The sequence below is a fragment of the Chrysoperla carnea genome, chromosome 1, assembly GCF_905475395.1.
Source record: "Chrysoperla carnea chromosome 1, inChrCarn1.1, whole genome shotgun sequence".
Lineage (NCBI taxonomy): Eukaryota > Metazoa > Arthropoda > Insecta > Neuroptera > Chrysopidae > Chrysoperla > Chrysoperla carnea.
The window spans coordinates 128,462,782-128,489,453 of record NC_058337.1 but is presented as its reverse complement, the minus strand read 5'-3'; the positions used below and the strand labels follow the sequence as shown (position 1 = coordinate 128,489,453).

The following is a 26,672-nucleotide window of genomic DNA, read 5'->3' as shown; positions in this document are numbered from 1 at the left end:
GTAAAATAGTTTCAGGTTTTTGTTATCGTTTGAATAATTTACCCGTATTGATAGTGTTAAAACACCAGTAGTTTCTTCTAATGCTTCTTTGTCCAAAGGTTTTGCAGTTCGTAATTCACCAGTGATTGCATCCAATAAGAAATATTCCATGGGATCTAAAATAATGAAATATATTAAAGAATTTAATGAAACTTTTTGAAAAGTCTTTATTGAACTCCAAGGAAACTTTGAGCCACTTAGCCTAGTCATAAGGGGGCAAAGGGCCCCAGCGGTGGGCTTATAAAGCCCAAATCTTTTAAAATGCTTATTTTGTCTTAAAATTGTCATCTAGGACGTATTTTTGGTTGCTGATTACGAATCTGATGTCAGATTAACGGATTCTGAAAAACGTGCCTTTTTTGGCCAAGAATTTCACATTTTGGCATAAAAATTATCTTCCGAAAATCGTGCACGGCGTACTTCAAATAACTGCTCTTATAGGAATCCAATTTTTTCAATATTTTTTTGCCAGCGGGTTGTTACATAAAAATTAGAACTACAATGGGTAAGACTTACTTGTTAGTAGCTCATAAACCACTTTACGTGGCATTCCACGATCACCGTCTTTAGCATGAACTCGCATTACCAAAGTATTAACAGGAGCATCTTCATCAACAACACCCGTTAGCGATCCAGTAAATTCTGGTGGAGTGTTTTGCACATCTTTTATTTTGATTTCCACACTCGCTGTACTGTTTAATAAACCATCCTGATGGAAAAAAACAATTGATAAGAAAACGATAAAATTTAAACAACCTCGAAATTCTACTTACGGAAGCTTCCAAAATCACTTGATAAAATGGTTTCTTATTGTAATCCAAGGGTTCCAAAAGTACTAACGCTCCTTTATATTCACTTTGTGTAGATTTTAAAGTTTTTACTTGAAATATTTTGCATGCATCTGTAAATTGTAATTGTTGTCTTGAGCAAGCAACTTCTAGATTTTCACCAACTGAATCGGGATCTTGAACCCGGATATATTGAAAAATAGTGGTGCCAATTTCAGTATCTTCAGGTATACTTGCTTCGTATGGCGTATTCAAAAATGTCGGCGAATTATCATTTTCATCGAGGATAATTACTGATATTGGAACTTTCACGATGTTATTGTTCGAATTATCTCCAACTTCATCTTCTAATGTTACTAGAAATGTTAAAGTGTCGTTTATCTGGAACAAAAAGTGATTTTAAGTTTTTCTTTTCGGGTCTTTTGATTTTTCTTTTCAAATCAACAAAAATCATTATACAAAGTTTTTTTTTTGAATTGAACATAAGTAAACGGGACTAACGTACAACGTGGATCGATTTTTAACTGTTAAAAAAATGAGGAACATTAAAAAATAATTCGCTACTTTCAGATTGTGGGTGGGGATACGATTTTTATAAAGACGACGCCGGCAAAGTATGCTTATGAATTTCAAGAGCGTTTTCTACTTAGATCTCCAACTACCGCCGGGTTGGAGAATTCTCTAATTTATTATCTATTTGGGGTTTTAGAATCTACCGTCCTTGCAAGTAAACAGCTTGAACATATAAACCAAAAGTTATTCACTCAATAGGATTCCGCAAAGTTAAATAAGAGTGTTCCTCAAAGTTTAAGATGAACACCCTGTATTCTGTAAAAAAATACATAGGATATAAAAATAAATAAAAAAAACTATGTTTCGAATTTTTCTGCGGAAGAGAAATTAATTTTCATTGCAAAATATAACCCACATACAATTTTGCATTGAAAATATTTTGTGAAAAATAATAAAAATATACATTGGAAAAGAATAAATATGAAAAAAGTTTTCAGAAACAATTTGTAGAGATGCCAAGCAGCATAATAGTAATAATAATGAAGAAAAGCTCTTGTTGTAGTAAAAGCTCTTGTATGTGTTTTGTACGACATGTTACTACATATACATATATGAGAGTTCAGTTTAGCTCAACTACCATTCTATTTCTACCTAACAATTTTCTATTCGGACAACGAAATCACTACATATTTTTTATATAGTCGGCTTTTTAAATCATTAGACATAATGATCTCTTTACTTTTTCCATTATTTCAAAACGGTAAAATAATAAAACATTTCACTACTCTTACGGCGGATTGCCACAAAATTAGCAACGAGTAACTTAAGAGTAATTACGATTAGCTAATTCATACTGATGATGACTACTTGGTAGTCGAAATACGTATTTATAAAATACAAAAAAACTGATCTAGGAAATTGGGGCAAAAATCGAAATTTATTTCGAAATATCCTAGAGTTCTCATTTATTATCTTTGATAATATTTATACTAGTATTTTTAGTTAAAATTGTATTTAATCGAAAGAAAATACCGTAGCTACAAAAATGCTTTAGCTAATAGTTGTAAAGGATAATAGAGGACATTAGATTGTGTGCACGATTTTGACCAAAAATTCTAGTTTCAAGGTCATTTGACATCAGAATGGAGAACCTTGATCTTCAAATGATTTTGCAAATTTACTTGGGCTTTAAAAGTTATTAACACAGACGAATGATCTTTATTTTCTTTAGATACTTTTCAGAAAAACATTTGTCTAAAGTTTTTAAGTCGTATTTCTTCCGAAAGCTTATGATTTAGCATCTAAATTGAATATTTAAGCAACCCGGAGAACTAGGCCCAATCTGAAGTCAGAACATGGTGCCCCCCATCAAATTCTGCAATTTTGTTTCAGTTATTTTTGGTTAACTACAAAACGAACAATTAGCCGTAATAAATTAAAATGGTTCACCCTGGTTCACCCTGTAACAGTTTTGGATTGGTAAACGCTACCCACGGAGGTGACTATAGCGCTTACTTTTTAATTTGACAAAAGCTTTTTTTGAACAATTTTTAATATTTTTGACATCAATTTTAGATATTATGAAATGTATTTTTTGGATAACGATCAATTCTTACAATCTCTGGATTTTTGGGCCAGTCTTATACAAATTGAGCTACAAAAATTAGGAATAAATTTAAGTGATTTGGAGAACGATGAAAAGTGAAAAAAATTCAGTAGTTCAATTGATTTAAAATTACATTTCATTTCTTCAGGTATCCAAATGAGTTGAAAATTTAGAGACGTTTTCCAATCATAAGTGACCAATAAATACGATGTGCTAATGACTTAATAATCAATTTTATAATAAATATATTGAGAACAAAATAAAAAAAAAAATGCAATATTTTAATAGAATAAAAAAAAAAGAGAATAATACTACATATAAGTATAGAATATAGACATATTTACTTCTCTATCTAATGGTTTAGCAACAATGACATCGCCGGTATCACGATTTACATCAAAACGATCTGTGCCAATAATACCATAATGGACGGGTGAATCTTCTGGATCAGTGCCCTCTAAACGATATATCACATCACCAACAGGAGTACTTTCTGATAATGCTAAATTGTTCATATCCAATGTAAATGATGGTGGAAGATTTGTTGTTGCACCCAAACATACTGTAAATAAAAAAAGATAGATATATTAGTACTTATAGAGAGTATAGGTTTATTCGAGATTTATTATGGTTATGGTATTGTTTTGTGTTATTGTGGTTTTTGGTTCCAAATTTTATAAATTGATTTTTATTTATTTATATATTTTGTAAGTTTGTGTCCGTCGTGTTCACTTTCTGATCTGCGGGTTTCAGGATTCAGGATTGGAATTTTTAGGTTTGCCTGCATTTAATATGATAAATCATGTCAAATTTTGTGATATTTTCAAGAGCAAGGCACTAATAGATTTAATACAATTTTTTGCACTTACTGCAAAACCTTCTATTTCATACAATAACTATAGCAGAGGTAGATTATCTATAAGGCAAAGTAGGCACGTGACTATAGGCGCGAGGTTACTAAAAAAATAAAAGTAATTGTGTAAGCAAATATGCAAAAAGTTACAGCCCGTTGATATTGACATTTGTACAGTTATTCAAATGTATGGCAGTCTCACACATTTTTTCTCATATAAATTCTCCAAAATAGTGAAAGAATAAGAAAAGGATACCAAGAAGATACGGAAGAAAAAGGTCGCTCCTCAGATGGATCTGTCAAAACATTGCTTCTTCATTATCTGGTCCGGAAATATTGAGTGACAGTGATATCTGGCAATTATAGACAAACTTGTGGTTGAACTTTAAAAGGGGCGAAAATCGTACAGCAATTTTTACGGTAATTTTCGTTTTGAAGCAATTTGATCAATTTGAACACTGAAGAAGTTCAAAATAGCGCATGTATGTAAAAAATCGTTCTTATTTAACAACGATGACTCGAGTCGGAAAACTGTCATAAAAACGAACGCGATTTTACAAGCTCTTAGACAAAAGACTTTGAAATTAAGAAACTAAAAAAACGCTTTTTATTGGAAATTGCCCCCGGGCCCAAAATTTCTTAATACGCCTCTGAGTCAAACATTGATAAATGGTAAGTAATCTGATAGTCTAAATTGGAACTACTGAAAACGAGTACATTTCCTGTTTCAATTAGTACGAATTATTATCGCCAGTTGGCGGAATTTATCGTATTTAAATTTAACATTTTGATTGGCCTCTTAAAATGCTAAGGACAAGTGTTGCAATCTGATAGTTAATTAGGACGAATTTAATGGACAGTTGGCGGGTTGCAACTACCAGTTGTCAATAATCATAGTAAAATACCTTTGTTTGGCACTTTTAATGTAATTTATCGTTACTTTTAAAAAATGTCTGCAATAAATTTTATTCGAAGTATAAATCGTTTAGAAAATCTCTATGTGAACTAAAACGATCAATTAATTTTTCCTTTCAAAGAGATAAAAATATATTTTATCGGTATTACTAAGTTCCGTGAACAAGGTATTTTAAAAATTTTTATTGGTTCAGTCTGATTTTCGTTCGTGTGAAGATTAGTACAATAATTAGAAGTAAAGCTCATAATCTTTGAATGGCTTAATAGATTTTCGCCGAAACTGCTATTACGAGAAAGACAGAAGTAATCGCGTTAAACTAAAAACTCTTTTTTTTAAGTTGAGTAGGTACACATACTTTTAGTAAACCTTGTATCAATAATTGCTGTGAAAATTAAAACTCATTTCGTACAAAAAAAAAGGATCTTTTGTACTGATTTTGTTACTTTTCCCATTTCATTTGAATGTATAAAATGTCATATTATCAAATTTTTTTTTATATCGAGGCGTTTCAATAAATAATAAATGGCATAGATTTTTTGACAATCATTAAAAAAGTTTTTTAATGAAAAATATTTTTGTCTTCTGTAATTAAACATTTGATTCTCTCTCATTCATAAAAGTACATCATAAAAAGCTATTATTTTGTATTATCATAGCCCATTTATATATATATATACAAAAAAGAACTAAAATTTTGAACAGTGGCGAACCAGGGTTTAAAGGGAAACGAGCAAATTTTACAAAAGTTAACATTTAAGGATGTGCCAGGACAATTTTGGATAAAAGGCTTGATTTTTTTAAATATAAATTTGAAGTAAGTCTAAATCATTCTGAAAATTTTTTTACTGGAGGTTGCCCGATTATTTAAATAAATAAATGACTTCAAAAGTACGCATATTTAAGGTTGGTTTTATGGTAAAATTGTAGATGGATTATATGTTTTCATAGATTTCTCCAAAACTAGTTGGTGGAAATTTAAAAAAAAAACGGTTTAAAGTTGAAGCCTTAATAAATTATTGAAAACAAAAAAACCTGTTGTGCCTGACTAATTAAGGATGTGTTAGCACGGTAGTGGGGACATAAATTTAAAAAAAGTACCTATATATTTTTAATTTTGACGGAGAATTGACAATATAAGACGAAAATTAAGAATAAAATTTTTCGATACCTAGAGTAATTTTCAAAATATCAAAAATTGAAAATTTTATTTTAATTATTTATCTTTCGATATTTCGAAAACCAAAGTAGATATAGAAAAATTGTATTCATATTTTTCGTCTACATTTATAAAGTGTTAAAACAAAATACATCATCAAAGTTGAAAATAAGGTACTAATAATTTCAACCACAAGTCTAAGCTCGCCTTGGCGCTCGTATTACCATAAATCTTCTAAGAATAGGTGAGGTGATCCATGTCTAGTGATCCGTCCAGGTGATCATTATACTTTCTACAAAACGAATGTTCTATTGGTCATTTTACATATACAGATATGTAACACAAATTGCCTATAAAAATATATATTGATATTTTAGCTTAGACATCAAAAATTCTTTAGTTTGTAGAACTGATATGTAAAATATGAATATTTGTTTTTTTTTTTTTATAAATCTTTTAAAATATGTAATTTTAAATGAAAAAATCACCAACTTACCGATTAGTAACATATGCTTCTGGTGAATAAGAAAAAGAATTATATGATTTTGGTAATTTATCGCGGTAAATCAACCGAAGATACACTACAGTCAACAATAATTTATTTACAAGGGTATAGATTTATTTATAGGAAAATTCAAAGCAATAAATTAATCAATTGAAAGTAATTTTCCAACGAGTATAAAGTTTTAAAAATAGAAGCAAAGAAAACGTGAAAAATTACTGATTAAACACAAATACTACATAAATAAATTTTAATCTTTGCTGCTTTTTATTGTCTGTGCATTGCACTCCTTTTTATATATTTTTTCATTCATAGAGATTTTGCATCTATGTAGAGAATACGAAAGTATAAAAATATTCGAATATTTCTAGAAGTAAATCATAAAGTTAAGAAAATCTGTTTTGTGTTTGTTTTGTTTGAAATTTTAAATAGAAATAGAAATGCCGGTCTCTTTTACCACATACACACACGTTTTATCTTATTAACAGCGATAAAAATATCCCAAAAATTAACGTCCAACGAAATCAGAATGTCCTATACGTGAGAATACTTTGCGTGAGGATAAAAATAATACATATTAATAATAATAAAAAGGAGGGGGTACCACAAATGGGACCGTAGCATCTTGTCCGTTTTCTGGCACCCGAAGACGAGATAAGGGGTGTTATCTACGGGTAATAGGTACTATTTTAAGTAGATGAATTTATATGAATCTCGAAACCTGACACCACTCAAAAAGCCACCAACTGCTCCGCTAAGATTGCTGCTAGGATTAATGGGTGAAAAGTTTCGGACCCTTCTTTTGCAGGCACAAATGATATCCAAGTGGGATGATAAAAAATCCTCAAGTTATGAAGGTGGTAGTTCAATTGAAAGTATCCTATCAAGAGTCACACGACTCTTCTCAACTGTGTTCTAGTGAGTTTCAACCGAGAATAGTCGAATAACCTAGTTGTGTTAAAGTTCCAGCAGTCGAGGTGAGCTTGTCGCCATTTACCGACTCCTTGTTTTGGTAAATTATGGAGCATCTTGCTATGAGAATGAAAGAGTCAGATGAAAGAGGCATTTGAAATGACCCCCTTGTGCCAACGAGTCCACTGTTCGTTCCTTGCGTGAGGATAGTTCGAAAAGTCATAAAAATGCCATTTGGAAGGAAATTTAGAAAAAAAATTACGGTTAGTTTTGATTTCATAAAGCTGAGGAATTTCTAGGTATCGTTGGACAGGTTTTAGAAAAGAAACAAAATATTTTTAATGATTTTTCTCTTTTGTTGTTAAACTATTGATTATAAAGTCAAAATAATTGCCTAAATAAACTTAACGGTAAGTTTGCAGTGTATAAGGATTACATTTTGCGATGATGTCTCTTAATTTTGTATACGGAAGTTTGTGGAGTTAACATCAGATTTTTTTTTACATTATAATTAAAACATATTACTCTCTCAAAGCTGTGAACGAATAGTAAGTGCGCATTGTGTGGAAAGCATCGAGCGACAAAAAAAAAGTGTATAACGAATATGAATATAATTATATATTGCTTGTTATTTTTCCTACACTGACCGGCCAACAAAATTTATAGATATTATTTTATATTTCAATCGAATCGTTTTATTTGCTTTTATAAAGTATTATTTTGCAAAAGAAGAAATATCGTATAAACCCATAGCAGTTTTTTAGGGTCCTTAGCATAAATTTGATGTAAATTAAAAATACAAATTTTGTTAGATATTATTAAAAATATTATTTTTGTTGGGGATAATATTCGTTTAATGTTTAAGTAGGTAAGGTATTCATTTGAAAAAAATGCAGATTCGTTGTGTGCAAAAAAAGGTGGAGGGGGCAGCTGAATGGATCACAGCAAAAACAAAAGACGAAATTACATAAATAATATTTTATACCATGTATATATGAAATATACATAGTATATTAAGTTTAGTCCCAAGTTTGTAACGCTTAAAAATAATGATGCTAGGAAAAAAATTTTGTCATAGGTGTTCATAAAATCACCTAATTAGTCCATTTCCGGTTGTCCGTCCGTCCGTCTGTGGACACGATAACTCAAAAACGAAAAAAGATATCGAGCTGAAATTTTTACAGCGTATTCAGGACGTAAAAAGTGAGGTCAAGTTCGTAAATGAGCATCATAGGTTAATTGGGTCTTGGGTCCATAGGACCCATCTTGTAAACCGATAGAACAAAAGTTTAAATGTAAAAATGTTCCTTATAAAAAATTAAACAACTTTTGTTTGAAATATTTTTTCGTAAACATCACTGTTTACCCGTGAGGGCGCCAATTAGGCGGAAATTTTATAATATGTCCTATACTTGATTATCAGTTATGTATGTGTCACATGTTTGTATGTGAAATGTAATAAAGAAATCAACACTGACTATGCATGGTATTTCAACAATTAACTCAGTCAATTGTTTGTTTTCACTTGTTTAAATGTAAGTGCACATAATAACTGTAGATTTTTAAGAAAATAGTATTGAATTTTCAATGTTAAACATATAAACAATCCATAGACTTAACTGCCCATCCATAAAATTATACTAATAAAGTATAATGTGTCATAGCTATGGAAACTCCTAATAACAACAGTATAAAATTTTCTAAAAATAATGTTAACTATTTTATGATATAATTAATAAACTATAGACTTATGTGTCAATACCATGGAAACCCCTGGAATATAACTCATGCACGGTGCAGTGCGAATAGTGACTGAAATAAGTGTTTTATTTTCTTTGGCTGTTAGTATACCAGTAGATAGAGATATAGAATAGATGTATGATATTTTATATAAAATATAATAATTTTTTATTATATTTTTTATAAAATTGCTAAGACTTATGTAAACATTGTTGATGATTATGAAAATATACGGTAATTGTCTTTATAAATTTAATTTATAAAATTTGTAAACATTTATTGTTAGAATTCAGTATCAATTCTGTAAAGGAGGTTCAATTATATATCTGCGAAAATTATTCAAAGCAGGTAGCTTTGTGGTGGAGTTTGCATATTTATATAAATTAATTAATGTCCGCAGAAGCCTCGCATCATCATTCGAGAGATATAAACTTTCAATACTAAAATGAAAAATCATTTATATTGTTAATTGCAGCTTGTAGCCAATTTTAAAGAAAATTTCTTAAAGTTTTTAAACCTTCGGTTTTGGTCAAAGGATGTAGCCGGTAGCCCATACAAACATATAAGAGCCCATACAAACATATCAAAGCATGTTTCAGAATCCTTGATGCTGGAACCTTCATACTATAAGCATACTTAATCGACATTTTCATAAAATCTTTCTTTACATCGAAATTCGCATACTAAACTTTTATTTTTTGTAATATACAGATTTTACAATTAATGTTTATTTTAAAAATTATCCACTATTTGAAATTTTTTCCTATGAAAATAATATCACAGAGAATGAAGTGAGTTTTGATAAAAAATCACGTCAAGAGTTTGGTATGTTATAGAAATGCGTTTGGTTAAACTTCGTCCCTTCTTCTCCCTGTCTAATACCAATAATAATTGCATTTCTCCTTTACAGGTGGCGAGCGTCTTCTAAAATTTAACAATAGTTCTATTTTTTATTCACAGGTAGCGCTCGTGTATTAAAATTTAACAATAGTTTTTTTTCTTATTCACAGATGACATTCTACATAATCAATACAAATTTATAGAAGTTATGCTTATAATTTATAGCCGAGTAGCTGATCATTTTCATTGAATAAAAAGATTATAGAACGATTATAAAATGTGTTGAATGTGTTTTGCAGAATTTTTTATATTATTTACGTGCTTTTGACAGCTTAGTGTTTTTCGTATAAACTTATAAGTTAATTTAGTAAATTAAGAATAATAACAATTTCCTGCATATAATTAACAATCATAATTATGGCGAAGCCGTGCATCTGTATTATATTTTATGTTTATAAGTGGCCTATAAGGTTCCGTTTAAAATCGGTAGATAGAGTTTTCCTTAGTAGAATTTTCAATAACTTTTGTTTCAATATAAACTTAAAATTAGGTGAAGTTTCCTTTATTTTCCTTTTTGCTTCTATTTAGAGAAAATTTTCAAAATTTGAAATGTCTTGATGTATATGTAGTAATTGGAAATATATCTTGAAAGCAAAGTTGTAGAATATAAATCTATTCTTTGGTAAAATTTAAACTATTTTTTTTTGTTTGGCAATCCCGAAAGAGAAGACGGGCATTTAAGACTTCGAAATAGGATATTTGTCTGGTTATTTTCTGTAAAATATCTTACGATTATTAAATGGTATTTAAAGAGCCAAAAAAAAAGTGTTTACTTTTAATTATTTTATTCTGGTTGTTTAATTTACATCTTGAGATAGTACATTCTCCACGAGTATGAGAGAGTAAGTATGTATAGATAAAGCAATGTGTATGAGAAAGAGGTGCTATAGGCATGTTTTCTTGCTATGAGTTGAATGTGGTATCGATATGCGTTGAGTTGTACACACACAGCAGCAGTAGAACCATCGTACAACTATAACACCTCTTTCTTATACGCATTGCTTAACGTATGCACTTTATCTTCCTCGTAGGAGATGCCTATGACAAGATGTAAATGAAACGCATGGTATATATTTTCAAAAACAACTAATAAGATTTAAATAATTTATCAAAGCGGTAAAATAGTCTTTTATTCATTTTTTATTCCGGACTAACGTTGCAACTTTTTAAAAGTCCTTGCATTAGAGAAAATTAATAGCTTTTTGAATACAAGTTGACATTATTTAAAAATTCCATTTTCAAACATTACTAAAATAATATAGTCCAGATTTTTAGAAAGAAAAAAAATAACTGTTGACGGACAGGAAATTCATTCACAAAATAATAAACTTTACGATATTGTATGCGGTATACTATTATTATTCCATTGTGGTAAAAAAAAAACATATTAGAAAAATAGGGAAAATTCTTCTATTTTTTTCCTTTTGGAAAATATATATTATATACCCAACCCACACAATATAATGTAAGCACTTTGCACAAATACATGACTTTTACATTAAAAATTATAAATAAAAATACATTTAAAAGTAAAAAAATATTTTTTTTTATTTTTTATTTTTAGAGAATGTATTATATACGATATGACATTCTGATTTTAATTCTTAAATTTAATTCATAACGTTTTCTTCAGTTTTTTACATTGAGATAATGGTGGGAATATATATTCATATTTTCATTCTATCTAGAGACCTTTTTTATACAGGAAAAAACGGTAGCTCGATCATAAAAAAATCATCTAAAATTATTTTACATTTGTTGTTAGCCTATTAAGGATGTATGAGCATGACAAAAATGATTAATTTAAAGGCTCAAAATTTTTTTATAGGTAGACTTTTACTCATAGAAAATGTGGTTAAAATTTCAACTTATATATTCATGCAAATTTTTAAGAAAAAATGATTGAAAATCTCAAAAAACGACATATTTTGAAAGTTTTTGATCAGGTTCACTTGGAATGAATGAAAACAAATTTAAGGAAAAACTTTTTAATACAAAGTAAACATATAAGCAATGACATAAAAAAAAGAAAAAACAAGTGTCTCTATCCGTAAAAGGGATGTACCAGCAGTCTAGACTTAGGGTTGAAATTATTTTTATCTCATTGGAACTATGTTCCTTATCACACGATAATTGTTTGCTGGTTGGGAGTTAAAATAAAAAAAAAAAAACTGTAACAAAAACAGACATGTAGGTTTGATGAAAATTTTGAGAAAATGCAAAAATCTTTTGAAAATTGTCAATTTGTATTCTTTTGTCAAAGCTTTATCATTATGTTTTATCTTATGTTTTATCATTTAAGAAAATTGAGTTGTGAAAGTTATCAGAAGTTAAAGAAAACAGAGATAATTTAAAGTAATTACAATGCAATATTTATGTTATGTCATAATAAATATTCTAATCCAAACAAACGTATTGTACTGGCATATTGGGTTGACTACTAAATCAGAAGTATGTCTTTTTTAAACTAATACTACCTTTATTTCATACAGTAAAAATTAAAAGTAGCTATATAATTAAATGCTTTAAAGAATCAAACAAGTATTTGATTTCTAAAATTAATACCTTTAATTTTCAGAAAAATATCTTGTAAATAAAAAAAGTAAGCGCTACATTTATAATATACCAAGATACGAAAGGAATATAGTTCCTAGAGGGTTTCCCACGCCAACTCTCAATCTTTTTTTTTCAACTCTCATAGTATGTGAGCATCGAAAATGTTTTCAATCATCTGAATGTGTTATGTCATAAATGATAATAAGAACTTCTTGATAAGAAAAATGCATTTTGTTCGCGTATTACCTTGCTCGTTTAAATAAAATAACGATAAATCAATATATTAGAAAAATTTTAGAAAAACTTTACAATAGAAAATTGAATTATTTATTTGAAAAATATTTCAATATACCATCAGAATAATAGGAGAAAATCAAAATTGTCATATTAAATATTTAGATAAGATTTTATTCTTGTATAAGTATGTATAATATGTAAAACATTTTTTATTCGTACAAGAAAACTAATATATTGAATATCTATTGAAAATTTTTTAGATTTATTTGACATACATTTTATTGTTAGATCAATTTGATTATCGTATGTAAAAATATTTATTAAATATTATAGATTTATTATAGATTTATTTTTGGAAGGTAAAGCTTCTACAAGAACGATTAAACGTGTGATATATGGTTTCGCATTATCAACATGCCATGAAGAATATAAATACAGATATAACACCGTAATCTAGGAAATTAAAACTTTTTTCAATCGAAAAATTGATACCCGTTTAATAATAATTAAAGCTGTACAATTTAACTATTATTCAAGTGAATCTGATCTTTGGTAACTTCTGTTTACTGCTCATAGATGGCATTTTAATCTTATATATACGAGCAATTCTTGTATATATATATATATATATATATATATATATATATATATATATATATATATATATATATATATATATATCAACGATCTTGGAAATGGCTCCAACGATTTTCATGAAAATGAGTATGTAGGGGTTTTTTGGGGCGATAAGTCGATCTAACAAGGTTTCATTTTAAAAAAACGTCGTTTTATTAGTTTTTTCATGAAAAACTGAAACCGGCAATGCAAATTATAACTCTTCCTGACATCTATTGGTGTATATCGTAGTTAATGAAATAAAATACATTACCGGGACATTCAAATTGGTATTTGTGTGGAGACATTTAAAACGGTCTTCTATTAGTGATAAAATTTGTGTCTTTTTAAGAATACCGAGCAAAGCTCGGTCATCCAGATATTATTATTTATATTAGTTTTTTTTTAAACACGTTAATAATTTCAATTTACAAATTATGCATTTTTAATTATTTATACTATAGTAAATTTATAAAAAAAAAACACAGTTTTGCCAAAGTTTTAAGTTTTTCTTAGACTTCCGTCGACAGCCCACATGACTAACTATCTTTTGTTTTTTTAATTTTTTAATGGAAATGATAAAAGTTTTTTGAAAAGACACAAAAATTGAATTAAATTTATAGGGTTTTGAGACGCTGGAACTTTTTTGCATATGGTAATCAGATAACAAAGAGAGAACATAAAACCGGGACCATTTTTTACCCGAATTTAATTCAATATGATATGTAAACATTTTTTATAACAATATTACATATGTACAGTTATCACGGTAAAAGTCCGAATTTTCTCCGAGAAATGTACTAATGAAGAGATTTGTAGGTTTTCTTTTTTAACTAGTGTGCTTTAGGAGTGGGAATACAAAAATATATAGAAATATTTTGACTTTTCTTCGTAAATAACTTTAAGATAATTATTATTCTTTGATAAATCTTTGAAAATTCTTTTAATAGTTTAAGTAAGACATTAAAAGTTAAAAAATTGTCTTCCCTAACTGTGTATAAAATCTTATAAAAATGATTCTTGGCTAAAGCTATTTGGTGATTCTACTTTTAACCCCAGGTTAAAGAGAGTGGTGTTATAAGTTTATCGTAGATGTGTATCTGTGTGACTGGCTGTAGCATCGAATTTCCTAAACGGCTGAGCCCACTTTTATTTTTTGTTTGATTGTTTTTAGCTACGTTTCAAACTATGAAACAACTAGAAAAGAGACGATGATCTGTAAACGGCTTAGTAGATTTTCTTGAAATATAACTAAGAACACTCTCGGTCAACTTACCTTTAAAAAAACTCTGTACATCCGTTAAGGAGCAACGATTCCACAAACTAATCGATCAGATTTGTTTCTCTGTGGGAGGTCTTTTTAAACTTTTAATTTAATAAAATTGAAGTTTGCTATCTTTAACTAGTACATTCTAGAAACATCTATTTCAGAGCAATATTCGGATTTTGATAGTAACACATATATTTTATAATGTTACATAATAAAGAATTATTGAGGTTAAAATGCTGGAACGAATTTATAAAACTTTATTTTAAAGTTGATTTATTAACTGTAATTTTGGTATATACAATATAATATTCATATACATTATAAATATTTGGATAATATACCACGTGATACAAGGATTAGCCAAGCCAATAATAGCCATTTTAAGTATTTTTCATAGAGTTGCAAAGTTGCGGAAAAACGGTTCATCGAAGTAGAGAGAGACAGGTAAAGAATGCGCGTATAGCTGTAGAGACAGAAAAAATTCTCTTACGTTCGTCTCTCTTATACGCTTAAAATGCCTCTGTCTCTTTCTACTTATCTCACTGCGGTCAAGAATTCACTTATTGTGTTTCTATTTCTATACAGATCTACGGTATTATCTCTATGGTTTTCTATACAGCTCTATGGTATTATCTCTATGGTGTTTTTAGAATAATTTATTTTTTTCAAAAGCAGTTTTTTATAAGTAAAATAAAAAAAAAAGTAAAAAGCAAATACAGAAACAAGTGAAATTTCGAAGCTGTAGTTATATACGATGGTTTTTTACCCGGTCGAATCGAATAATTTTACCTGATTTGAGATAAGAAAATCTAATTGAAATCGATTTCGTTCGAGATTGGTTTGTTGCCAAGTAGACAGACATGATAAAATTTGAACAAGTCATGCTTAGTTTCGTAGTTAAGAAAATTGAAGTTTTAACCGTAACTTGAGCGTTACGTTAGTTAAAGATAATCGAAGTTTTCGATCACTCGTTTTTTTTTATGACTAAACTTTAGCAATTTTCAAAAAGGCATCCTATTTCAGTTTATTATGAAAATACTATAAAATAATCTTTGGACATACTGTAGACGAAAAGATATAAAAATTTCTCCGAAAAAAGTGTATTTTTCAAAGAGTTGAAAAAATAAAAGAATAATAATATGATCAACTGTTGTTGTTTATTTTTTCCTTTCATTTGTATTCGAATCGAAGTTATTTTATCCCAACTGGCGACCGTTATTTTATTTATGAATTGTATTATTATATCAGACTACACGCACGTCTAACACACCCACTCACTGTATCATGTGTTCATCTAATAAATATAACCCTTATAAAATAAACTAATAATAACTGGATTGAAAAGTTTTTGTAGCAAAAAAAAAAAAATTCCTTATTTTTATCAATATTTTTATTGTTGTTCGAGGTAAAGGATAGAGAAATTGCATGTTTTTTATTTTTTTTACTAAAAACAAGTAAAAACAAACAATTGACTGAGTTAATTGTTGAAATACCATGCATAGTTAGTGTTGATTTCTTTATCACATAACACATACGTACATGTGACACATACATAACTGATTATAGTACATACTGTAAAATTTCCGCCTAATTGGCGCCCTCACGGGTAAACAGTGATGTTTACGAAAAAATGTTTCAAACAAATGTTGTGTTTTTTTTATAAGGAACATTTTTTACATTTAAACTTTTGTTCTATCTCTAACGGTTTACAAGATGGGTCCTACGAACCCAAGACCCAATTGACCTATGATGCTCATTTACGAACTCGATCTCACTTTTTACGTCCTGAGTACGCTGTAAAATTTTCAGCTCGATATCTTTTTTCGTTTTTGAGTTATCGTGTCCACAGACGGACGGACGGACAACCAGAAATGGACTAATTAAATGATTCTATAACACCTATAGCAAAATTTTGTTCATAGCATCAATATTTTTAAGCGTTACAAACCTGGGACTAAACTTAGTATACCTTGCATATTACATATATGCATGGTATAATTAGATGCTAATAAAAATTATAAAAAAATTTTTTAAATTGTTTTTCATTTAATTTTACAATTGAAAATGGTTTTTCTATAATATAAATTCAAACGGCAGTGACGTCAACATCTAGCTTTTGTAACGCCATCACATGGAGAAATGATGAAAATACATGAATAATGGTAAATGGTTTGTTTCTCAGCTGACTTTCACTATATTATAACGCAAATTTCCATAGAAACGGATTGGTTTACAGCTTCAACAGAGATTAATACGCCACTACCGGTTTATTTGTTAAAAAATATATGAAACAAAAAATTTAATGCAGCTTCTCTATTATTAATGCTTTCTTCATTTTTTTGGCAAATTCGATGAAATAGTACCAAGGTGATGGGCGACAAGGACATTATAATATATGCCATTTGAATTAATCACTCGGAACACTCGATAATCAGAAATATCCAGTAATCGGAACACTTTTCGTCCTGTACTTTCAACATCGCTCTCTATCGATCACTCAAAAATGATATTGTTTCTTTGTTCTTAGCTCTTTTCTTATAGTTTAATGGGAGATGACATGTTCTGTCATCAGATTAGACCTAGTTCTTCGGGTTGCTTTAATAGTCAATTTAGGTCCTAAAAACTAAAAGATAGAATAACATTTTAAATTAGAAAATTGATCCCCATAAAAAACTAATATTTTCTTTATTTAAAGAGAGAATTGAAAAAAATACACTCTAACCAGGACTCGAACCCGGACTTCTTGGATTCATGTCAAGCGCCCTACCAATTAGGCTATTCGAGTTCTAGACACGAATGCAATTTTTTCAACTCAATGATTTTTTACTTTGTTTATCCACTTATTTATTATTATTACTTATTATTGTTGTTCACATTTAATCATGCACACAATATTTACATCATGGTATGTTCGACTAATTTTGATATATAATATGTTACATACATTCGTAAACTAATTATTGACAAATACTTGTCTAGTAATTTTAATTAAAGAGAGAATTGAAAAATATACACTCGAACCAGGACTCGAACCCGGACTTCTTGGATTCATGTCAAGCGCCCTACTCAGCGTATTTTTTTCAATTCTCTCTTTAATTAAAATTACTAGACAAGTATTTGTCAATAATTAGTTTACGAATGTATGTAACATATTATATATCAAAATTAGTCGAACAGACCATGATGTAAATATTGTGTGCATGATTAAATGTGAACAACAATAATAAGTAATACTAATATTTTCTTATTGAAAACATTTTTTCGAAAATCGTTAGCTTTCGGAGGAAATCAATCTTAAAAATATAACTTTATTGCAATTAATCGAAAGAAAACACGATGGCTACAGACAAATGTCAGAACATGATGTTCCTCATCAAACTCTGCAACTTTGGTTTAAGTTATTTTTTTGATTGGTTTTAAGACTATTTTTCATTGCAATAAGGAAAAAACACCTTTATAACACAGTTTACAAAATAAATAGTGTTTGTGAGATGGTATCCGTCATAGACTATTTTAAACGATGCGATCGTATATTATGAAAATTACGTGACAAAGAAAGTTTTAAATGTGTTGGTTGGGTCTAGGTATAGTTGAAGAAGAGTCAAGAGGGAATTAATACGATTATTTTATAATTACGATGTTTAATGTAAGTGTACAAAGAATTTAGAAAAAGTTGCAGATTGAATTATTATTTACATGTAAAGTGAACACTGCATTAATAGCGATTATTACAAATTTCGAGGTAAATTTAGCAGATAAATATATATATATATATATATATATATATATATATTTAACTGCTAAATACAGTCTTCTATATTCGATTTGAACATATAGCAGGGTAATAAGTTCCTTTCAATTTCGATCCCCCCCCCCATTTTTCTAGATTAATTTTTGTGTTACTAGCTTCCTAGTATAGGAAGTAATTCTAATGGAAGTAATTGCAACAAAACTGATTGATCGACTTCGCTATTTCTTAGGTACTTGAGAAAGTATAATTTGTGTACTTAATGGTGTATATGCATTCTCATTAATGCCCTTAGTAAGTAGATTAATATTTTAATAACTTTACAGTAATAAATTTATAGATTTGGGCTGTTAAAGTTTACGCCGAGCTGTTAAAAGAATAATTTTCTTAAGAAAAATGTGAAAAACTAATATTCTTTAGTTAAAAGCATGTCAAATATTTTCCTATATAGAAATTATAATAAGCGGCACTCGTTTTTCCATAAAATACATTTAAAATTATTAAATGAATGATATTTGTCTGTTATTTCTTCTATAATTGTTTTTCTTCTTAATTTTTCTCTAATTTTCCCAAGTTCTAACAGAATTTATAAACTAACTTCGGAACAGAAGTCTCAAATATATACATACATTCACTTTTTAAGTAACTATCTTAATTCTATCTTCAATGTTTCATGAACTTTTATTACTTTATGTATGCATCGTTGAAAGTATATCACGTCACAAACATTACGACTAGTCATACACAAAAACATAGAAAATGTCTGGAAGAGAAATAGTTTTACGAGTTGTATAATATTAAAATGAGAGTTAAGAGTTTGTTGTTTGCTCTGTGTCTTTAAAAACCTAGAGTTGCAATAAGTTTTATATGAAAAACTTTAAATGCACCTTTTATTTTTCATTTTTTTCTTTTTAAATTTATTTTTGTGTCGGAATTGTAATTTATACTAAGGGCATTTTCGCATTTTAGATATTCGATTCAAAACCGGAATAATATTATTTATCTTAGGATGGAATTTATATAGTTAAGGCTGATCGGGCATTAAGGCAATGCAATAATAAAAATAAGAATTATTAATATGTTATTAATTGCTAACTCAACGTTTAATTTTTTGGGAAAAATTTGTTGTTTTTGTGTAATTAATTATTAAAAATCGAACTTTTAAAAAGTACGAGCACCAAGGAAATTTTAAATAAAAAGGTCGATTTTTTTTATTTGAAGTTGGAGTTAGTCTAAATCAATCCAGAAAATCTTAGAGGGGTCGCTCGACTATTGAAACAAATGACTTCAAAAGTAGGCATATTTAACATTGGTTTATGGTAAAACGGTAGATTGATGATATGTTTTGGTATTTTTCTCAAAAACTAGTCAGTGGGAATTAAAAAAAAATTATTTAAATTAAAGTTAAAACCTTACTTTACTCAATTACGTCCGAACGGCTGAACGGATCTGGATGAAATTTGGTACAGAGATAGTCTATAGTCTGGATGAAATTTGGTACAGATATAGACTATAGGCTGGAATAGCACATAGGAATAGCTTTTTTTCTCGTAAAATGTATGCTCCCGTGGGATCGATTTGCTTTAACTTTTCAAAAAGCAAAAGATTGACATGATTTTTTGCTTAAATAGTGGTAGTTTAGGGGTCAGAAAATGACATAGGTTAATTTTTATCGAAGAAAAATGCACGGTTCCTATGGGATAGCATACCGGAACAGTGTTTTTTTAAGGGTTTTGTAAAAGTTTGTCAAATAGATTTTAAGCGCATTTTTTTCATGATTCTCTTTTAATCGGGGGTAGCACCACGAGACACAGCTAGTTTTATATATACTATTCATTATTTATATTTCTAAAATTGATTAGTATTAGTTAAGAAACTTTTCGAACATACCTTGTTATAAAATTAAATTACAGTAACAAATAACGATTAACGGTACCAAATTAGACAGTTCCAATTACTGTGTCGTAAAACATTGAATATAAAGCCTACATTATGTATGTACCTACGCTGTACCTAGTCCTAGGTATATCATTAAGGGAAGTAATATTATACAAGTGATTTATTTAAATGTGTTAGGTGTTATATACCAATGTCTTCTTTTTTTAATGGTTTTCATTCTTAATGTATAATTGTAGAATTGGCATAATTTTTAATGAAATAATTATAGTGGAAAAATTAACAATTAAGTGGAGAGAATATCATCTGGAACATTTACTTTTTACTTGCACAAACAGAGAGTGTATTTAAAAGATTTTATATTCGTTTGCTTTAATAATTTACTAGAGAGAATTTGTATGTTAAAATTACTAAGAAAAATTTAAAAAAAAATTGATTTTTCATGTAATTTTAAAATTAAAAATGGTTTTTCTAAAATAAACGCCAATAACGTCGACAAACCGCTGTAGAGATGCCACCGGACGGAGAAATGATAAACTAATATACAGAATAATAAATGGTTTGTCTCTCAACTTGTTTTCATTATTTTATAACATAATTTTCCATAGAAACAAGCCAAAATTCGTCTACCCACTTCGAGCAACCGATGAAATTAACGGTCACTGCTTTCTACGTGTGTATATAAAAAGTGAAATTAATCAGAACCGTTCAATCAATATAGTTTTCTCTTTTTATCGATATGAAAATAAAAATAGCTTACGCTTGGCGGAAAAAAAGTACATAATATAGGAAAGAGTAACCATAAACGTACACGGTGAGATATTTTTTGTGGATATCGCTATGTCAGTATCGGTGTGAACGTCATTCTGATTTGATCATTGAGGGGACAGTAACATTAGCAATAGTTATGGCGGACGAGTATGGACAATAGTGGGCGTCAGGCCCATACTTGTTTCTATAAAAGATAGGAAGATGAAAATTTGCAGGTACCGTCAACTAGTGATATTGTGAAACATTCGCGAAAAACAAAACAAAATTATTCAATAATACTTTCGAAAATTTTTTAAATGTTATAAAAGTCGGTCAAAAGGCCGCCATTATTATGTTGTTTTTTTTCTATACTATACAGGATATTTCAACAATTCAGTCAATAGCTTGTTTTCACTTGTAATTAAGAAACTAGATTTTTACATTTATTTAAAATTTTTGTGTACTTTATATGAGTCAAAGTTCGTCATACATGATATTTTTAATAGCTTTTGCTATCTTAATAAATTATACTACTTGAGGGTGAAATACAAGGGTATATTCATGGACCATACATTCCCTATCTCCAAGTGAAAAAGTCGCTTTGATTGGACCAAAAGCTGAAACTGAATCAAAGACATATTTGATGATCCAAGATCACCGAAATATTTATATTACATCTTGGATGACAGGCTATCTTCCCTAAACCCCCTTATATTCTGTTTCTAAGGGTTAAATTATGTAAAAATTTCAAATGGCTACGAATAATTAAAATAAGCAAACGTGAATTTAAAATTTATCTCTACATTTTAATAAAATTTACATAATAAAATTAATCGTGTACCATTTAGTTAGCAGATAGGTAGGTAGTTGTTTTTTGATTCTTATAAATTTTATAATCATCCCTTATTACACTATAAAATAAATGTCTGTATTTATATGATATAACAAGGCAATACGACAATCTTGTCGCTACTATTTTATGGGATTATAAACTTTAAGTATTGTTAATAGATGTTTCATGTAAATTACTTACTATAGATATATATATGTAATGTCTCTTTCTATCTCTTGGAAAAGTAGCTTTACTATAAATGTATTAGATAGTAAAATGTTACGCTGTGTTGTATCCCTAGTCCCTTGTTATACTAACACCAATTTGATACTATTTTACAAATGATATAGTAAAAGCCTTTAGAAAATCGCCTTGTCTAATCAGATGATAGCGGTAAAATATAAAATTTCTCTCACGCGATGCGGAAACCTTAATTTCTGTTATCTACCATGTGTGTTTGTACCATCTAGGCATATACATATCTGTAGTATGACAGAATACATCCGTTTAGTAATGCATCTAAGCGAGAGGTATTATTTACATGTGTTGTAAGACTACAGATACCATACGACAGACCTTCTGTTGTATGCATGCAGAGAGTGGGAGTTTTGTTTCATACTTACTAGTTATCTGTAACTAAAAAAGTCCCACTCTCCAAGCGTCTTCCAACTAATGTTAATACATGTATATAATACCTCTCGCTTAGATGCATTACTAAACGGATGTATTCTGTCATACTACAGATACGTATATGCCTAGATAATACAAACACACATGGTATACTGGATGTTCTTGAATACTCATTAAGGTATTTCTAACGACAAAAGGTGAACTCAGATGAAAAATAAGGATTAGCTAATTTATACTGATGATAACTACTTTGCAGTCGAAATACGTATATTAATAATAAAAAATAATTGATTTAGGTATTGGGGGAGAATTTTCAATATTATCGATTCTTTTGAAAAGTGATCAAATGATACACTAAGGTTCATATCGGGTTGTAACGATGAAACGCGATAATGATTTTTGTATTACCGTGAACATACAGGATGGACTATTTTAATCTATTATGGCTAATAGCTCATTTTGTAATTAACCAATCGAAAAATAACTTAAACAAAAGTTGCAGAGTTTGATGGGGGTTCCCCGGGTTGCTATAATAGTCAATTTAGATCCCAAAATGTACGAGATAGAATAACACTTTAAATTAGAAAGTTGATTCTTATAAAAGAACTTAAATTTTTTATTTGAAACTTTTTTTCGAACATCGTTAGCTTTAGGAGGAAATACGACGTAAAAATATGTCGTTATTGCATTTAATCGAAATAAAATACGCTAGCTTTAAAAACGTTTTTTAGACAAAAGATATCAAGGATAATAAAGATTATTCGTTTGTATTCATGACTTTTAAGTTCAAGTTAATTTTCAAGGTCAAATGACCTTAAAAACAGAATTTTAGATCAAAGTCATGAACATGGGCGGAATTTTTTTACAATTCTGAAAACTAACGATTTTCGCAAAAATGTTTAAATAACTGTAAATGTTTTTATTCGGATAAATTTTTTACTTTAAAGTGTTATCTCTTACCTTGGTTCTAAAGTGACATTTAAGGTATTTTCAGTATGAAAACACTTGTCGGCAAATTTGGCCTATTTTTATTTCACAAACTCAGAATAATGTTAGCTATGAAATCTTGAAGTTGCAGAATTCGTCTTTGGGAACTTAGGCATTAATTAATTATCTCGTATTTTAAACGATTAGAATCTCTGACACTATAGGATTTAATAGTGAGCCTTATTTTTAGTTTGTGAAAAACAAAATTTCGTTAAATTCTGCTGAAAAGTGAGCTTTACCATAGTTTTAGAATAGAAAATACCTTAAAGCAACCCGGAGAGCTAGATTCATTCTGTAATCAGAACATGATGTTCCCTTGTAGGACAACTGTGGTAACAGCAACAACCTTCGACTATGAATACACTTTGTATTCATATCTTTCTTAATTACTTTTTCGCTATGGTTAGTCAACCATACACTAGAACTTTCTTAAAAACAAATGTAATTTTGAAATACTATAGAATTATCTAGAATTCTAGACAATTCTAAAAATAAAAAAAACATTATCGTTTTATATTACTCAAACAGAGATAGAAAACATATACAAGTAAAATATATACAATAGATTACACGTGAATGTTCTAGAATTTGCTAGACTCTACGGTAATAATTGACTGTAACTATATAAACGACGCACAGCGTGCGATACGGTCAGATAACAATACAGACTCTTCAAGTTAACTACAGTACAATATATAAGTTCATTTTAATCAAGTTAACAATCAAAATTAGTGCAAACTCTTGTAGTGAAATATGTTAAACGTCAATAAAACAAATAGTTTTTTTGTGTGATATAAATTGTGAAAATGAAAATGAAACTTTTGTTTAAGTAATTTTTTACATTGTTTAACTACAAAACGAGCTATTGGCCATAATAGATTAAAATGGTCCACTTTGTATATTCCTTAGTCATGTGCTATCGTGTGATTAGACAAGGCACTAATAAAATACTTTCTATAAAATACACAGAGATAGATAGAAATGCATTCATTCAAAAACATGATGATAAGGTTTAAATTTAAGACCTTAAGATGATTTCTACTACATTACAACTACTACATACTCTTCTAAAATCAATTTAACAACAATACAGTTTTAGTATTATTTAGCTACTCCACCATTACTTGTTATAATATGTATTGCTAGTGTATTTTACAACAAAAATAGTTTTTATCATATCATAAAATCCTTATGATAATGAAAAATTTTATATGATAATTAATTTCATCTTGAAAATTGCATTATAAAAAAAATGTGATGTAATTAAAAATTAAATTGAGCGACAAAATAAACGCACTTATGGATCGAATGGATTGAATATTTCAGAGAAAATTAAGAGTATACAAAAATAAATTAAAATTAAAAAAGGCCGATTGCATTAATTAAAAAGTGAAACAAACAAAAGTCCTGTAGTTTAGCCAGCCTAGATTTTAATGATCCCGACTGTAAAAGTTATTATATTAACTACTGGACTGATTTTACTGGTCAACACAAATTTTGTCACAGAAGCATGACTTTACTTTTTGAAAAGTTTTTGACGTGCTGAATATGAATCTGATTGCAAAATTGCTTCAGCACATCCCGTTATCGTTAAATTTGTCCCTTAACATGAAAAAAACTTGTTTTTCTTCTTAATTCGAGGTCATATTTCACCATTGAATATTTTTTCCTCACGAAAACATTTACGTCATCAGAAAATATCATTAATTCCCCCTCAAAAACCATTTTCCAAAATCTTTTTCCAAGAAATAGAATAGGTAATATATAAATATATAAGTATAGAATTAATTAATTATATATAAATATTTATATTATTAGTAATACAATGTATAGGTATTTTAACTATAATAAATGTCATCTGATTTCTCGAAGAGTCGAAAGGAAGAAAGAAGGCAAAGGAAATCTTCCAATTTTTCATATGAAAAAATAATTACATAGTGGCGTTACGGAATTTCAAATATAACCAAAAAACGAATATTTCCCTATTTTAGCTAAAAATATTTCGAAAACCTTATGTATTAGAGAAATTCTGAATTCGAATTCGAATTTAGCACCCTCAATAACTATAAGAAATGTCTGTCGCATCAATGTGACAAAGAAAAAAAATCAAATCTTGTTGACCAGTGTTTTTTTTATCTTTTAAAATATTTTTTGATTTTTCATTTTTTAGATTTTCAATACCTAATCATTGATATCCCACCCAAAATAGCTCGTCGATTTTCATTTAAAGCCCATGTTTTTATGTTGCCTAATTTTACGGCACCATAATGACCAAAATTTGTGAGCCGATTTTAATGATTCTTAAAACAATCGATTTTTCTAGCTTATAGCTATTTAGGATATTACATAGCGCGTCGACTTTCATTACTTTCTTTGTCAAAATATAACGTCTAGTGGTCGCCCTATTGTATTTTCATTACTGCCATATCCTCAGTGGCCCTCTTAAGATTAAGACACATCGATTAAGATAAGAATCATTAAAATTGGTTCACACGTTTGGTCACTTGTATGCTACAAAAGAACAATATTACCACTCTTTTGCGTCTCGGAATTGAGAAATTAAATCCGAGTTTTCCGTGAAATTAAGCGGTCATTATGGCAGTCATAAGTAGGCTTAAATCTTAAAAAAAAACAACAGTGGTCTATGGAATGAGTAGGCCAGTAAAAAAAGTGAGCTATTTTTTATTAAACAGTTCATTCTTACATTTGAACAGTATTATTGTAAATTACTAAGATTTCTTAATATCCACCTACTTATGCAACGCCAAGGCTGAAACGCAGCTTAAATCTGTTATCAAAGTTCTATTTTAAGAAACCGCATGCCAAAATGTTATTCATTTTTTTAGAGATAAAAAATCGTTAGAAATGTGTGATGTAATTAATAAGTAAATTTTCACTAATTTTATTAACATAATTCATGTGTTTTTCATTAAATACTCATTAAATTTCATTATTATCAAAATAATCTTGACAATTAAATATGCTAAACAAATTTTATCTAAGCAACAGGCAAAGGGTTCAGTACATCTGAGTTACCTTAAATCATTACAATTTATTCTTAAGTTCACTGTGGAATTACGTAAATGAATTCAGAGGTAAAAATTTGATTTTTGGTCGATTTGGACGAAGTATTTCATGGACGCTAAGTAATTTTCTATTAAGTACTTTGATTAATGCTTGGATTTGTAAATGTCTAGGAATTTGAATCTTAAATTAAATGCTCTGA

The 26,672-nt window shown here is 28.8% G+C and overlaps 1 protein-coding gene across 1 annotated transcript in view; it reads right to left on the bottom strand.

Moving 5' to 3' along the window:
• The window catches only part of LOC123290952 (cadherin-87A-like), a 261,023-nt gene that overhangs the window by 9,390 nt on the left and 224,961 nt on the right, over window positions 1-26,672 (bottom strand). The window contains exons 3-6 of the mRNA XM_044871340.1: window positions 3,291-3,508; window positions 813-1,208; window positions 556-748; window positions 43-155 (exon numbers count right to left, since the gene is read on the bottom strand). Of these exons, the coding sequence (XP_044727275.1) occupies window positions 43-155; window positions 556-748; window positions 813-1,208; window positions 3,291-3,508 (920 nt within the window). The remainder of the gene's footprint in view (window positions 1-42; window positions 156-555; window positions 749-812; window positions 1,209-3,290; window positions 3,509-26,672) is intronic.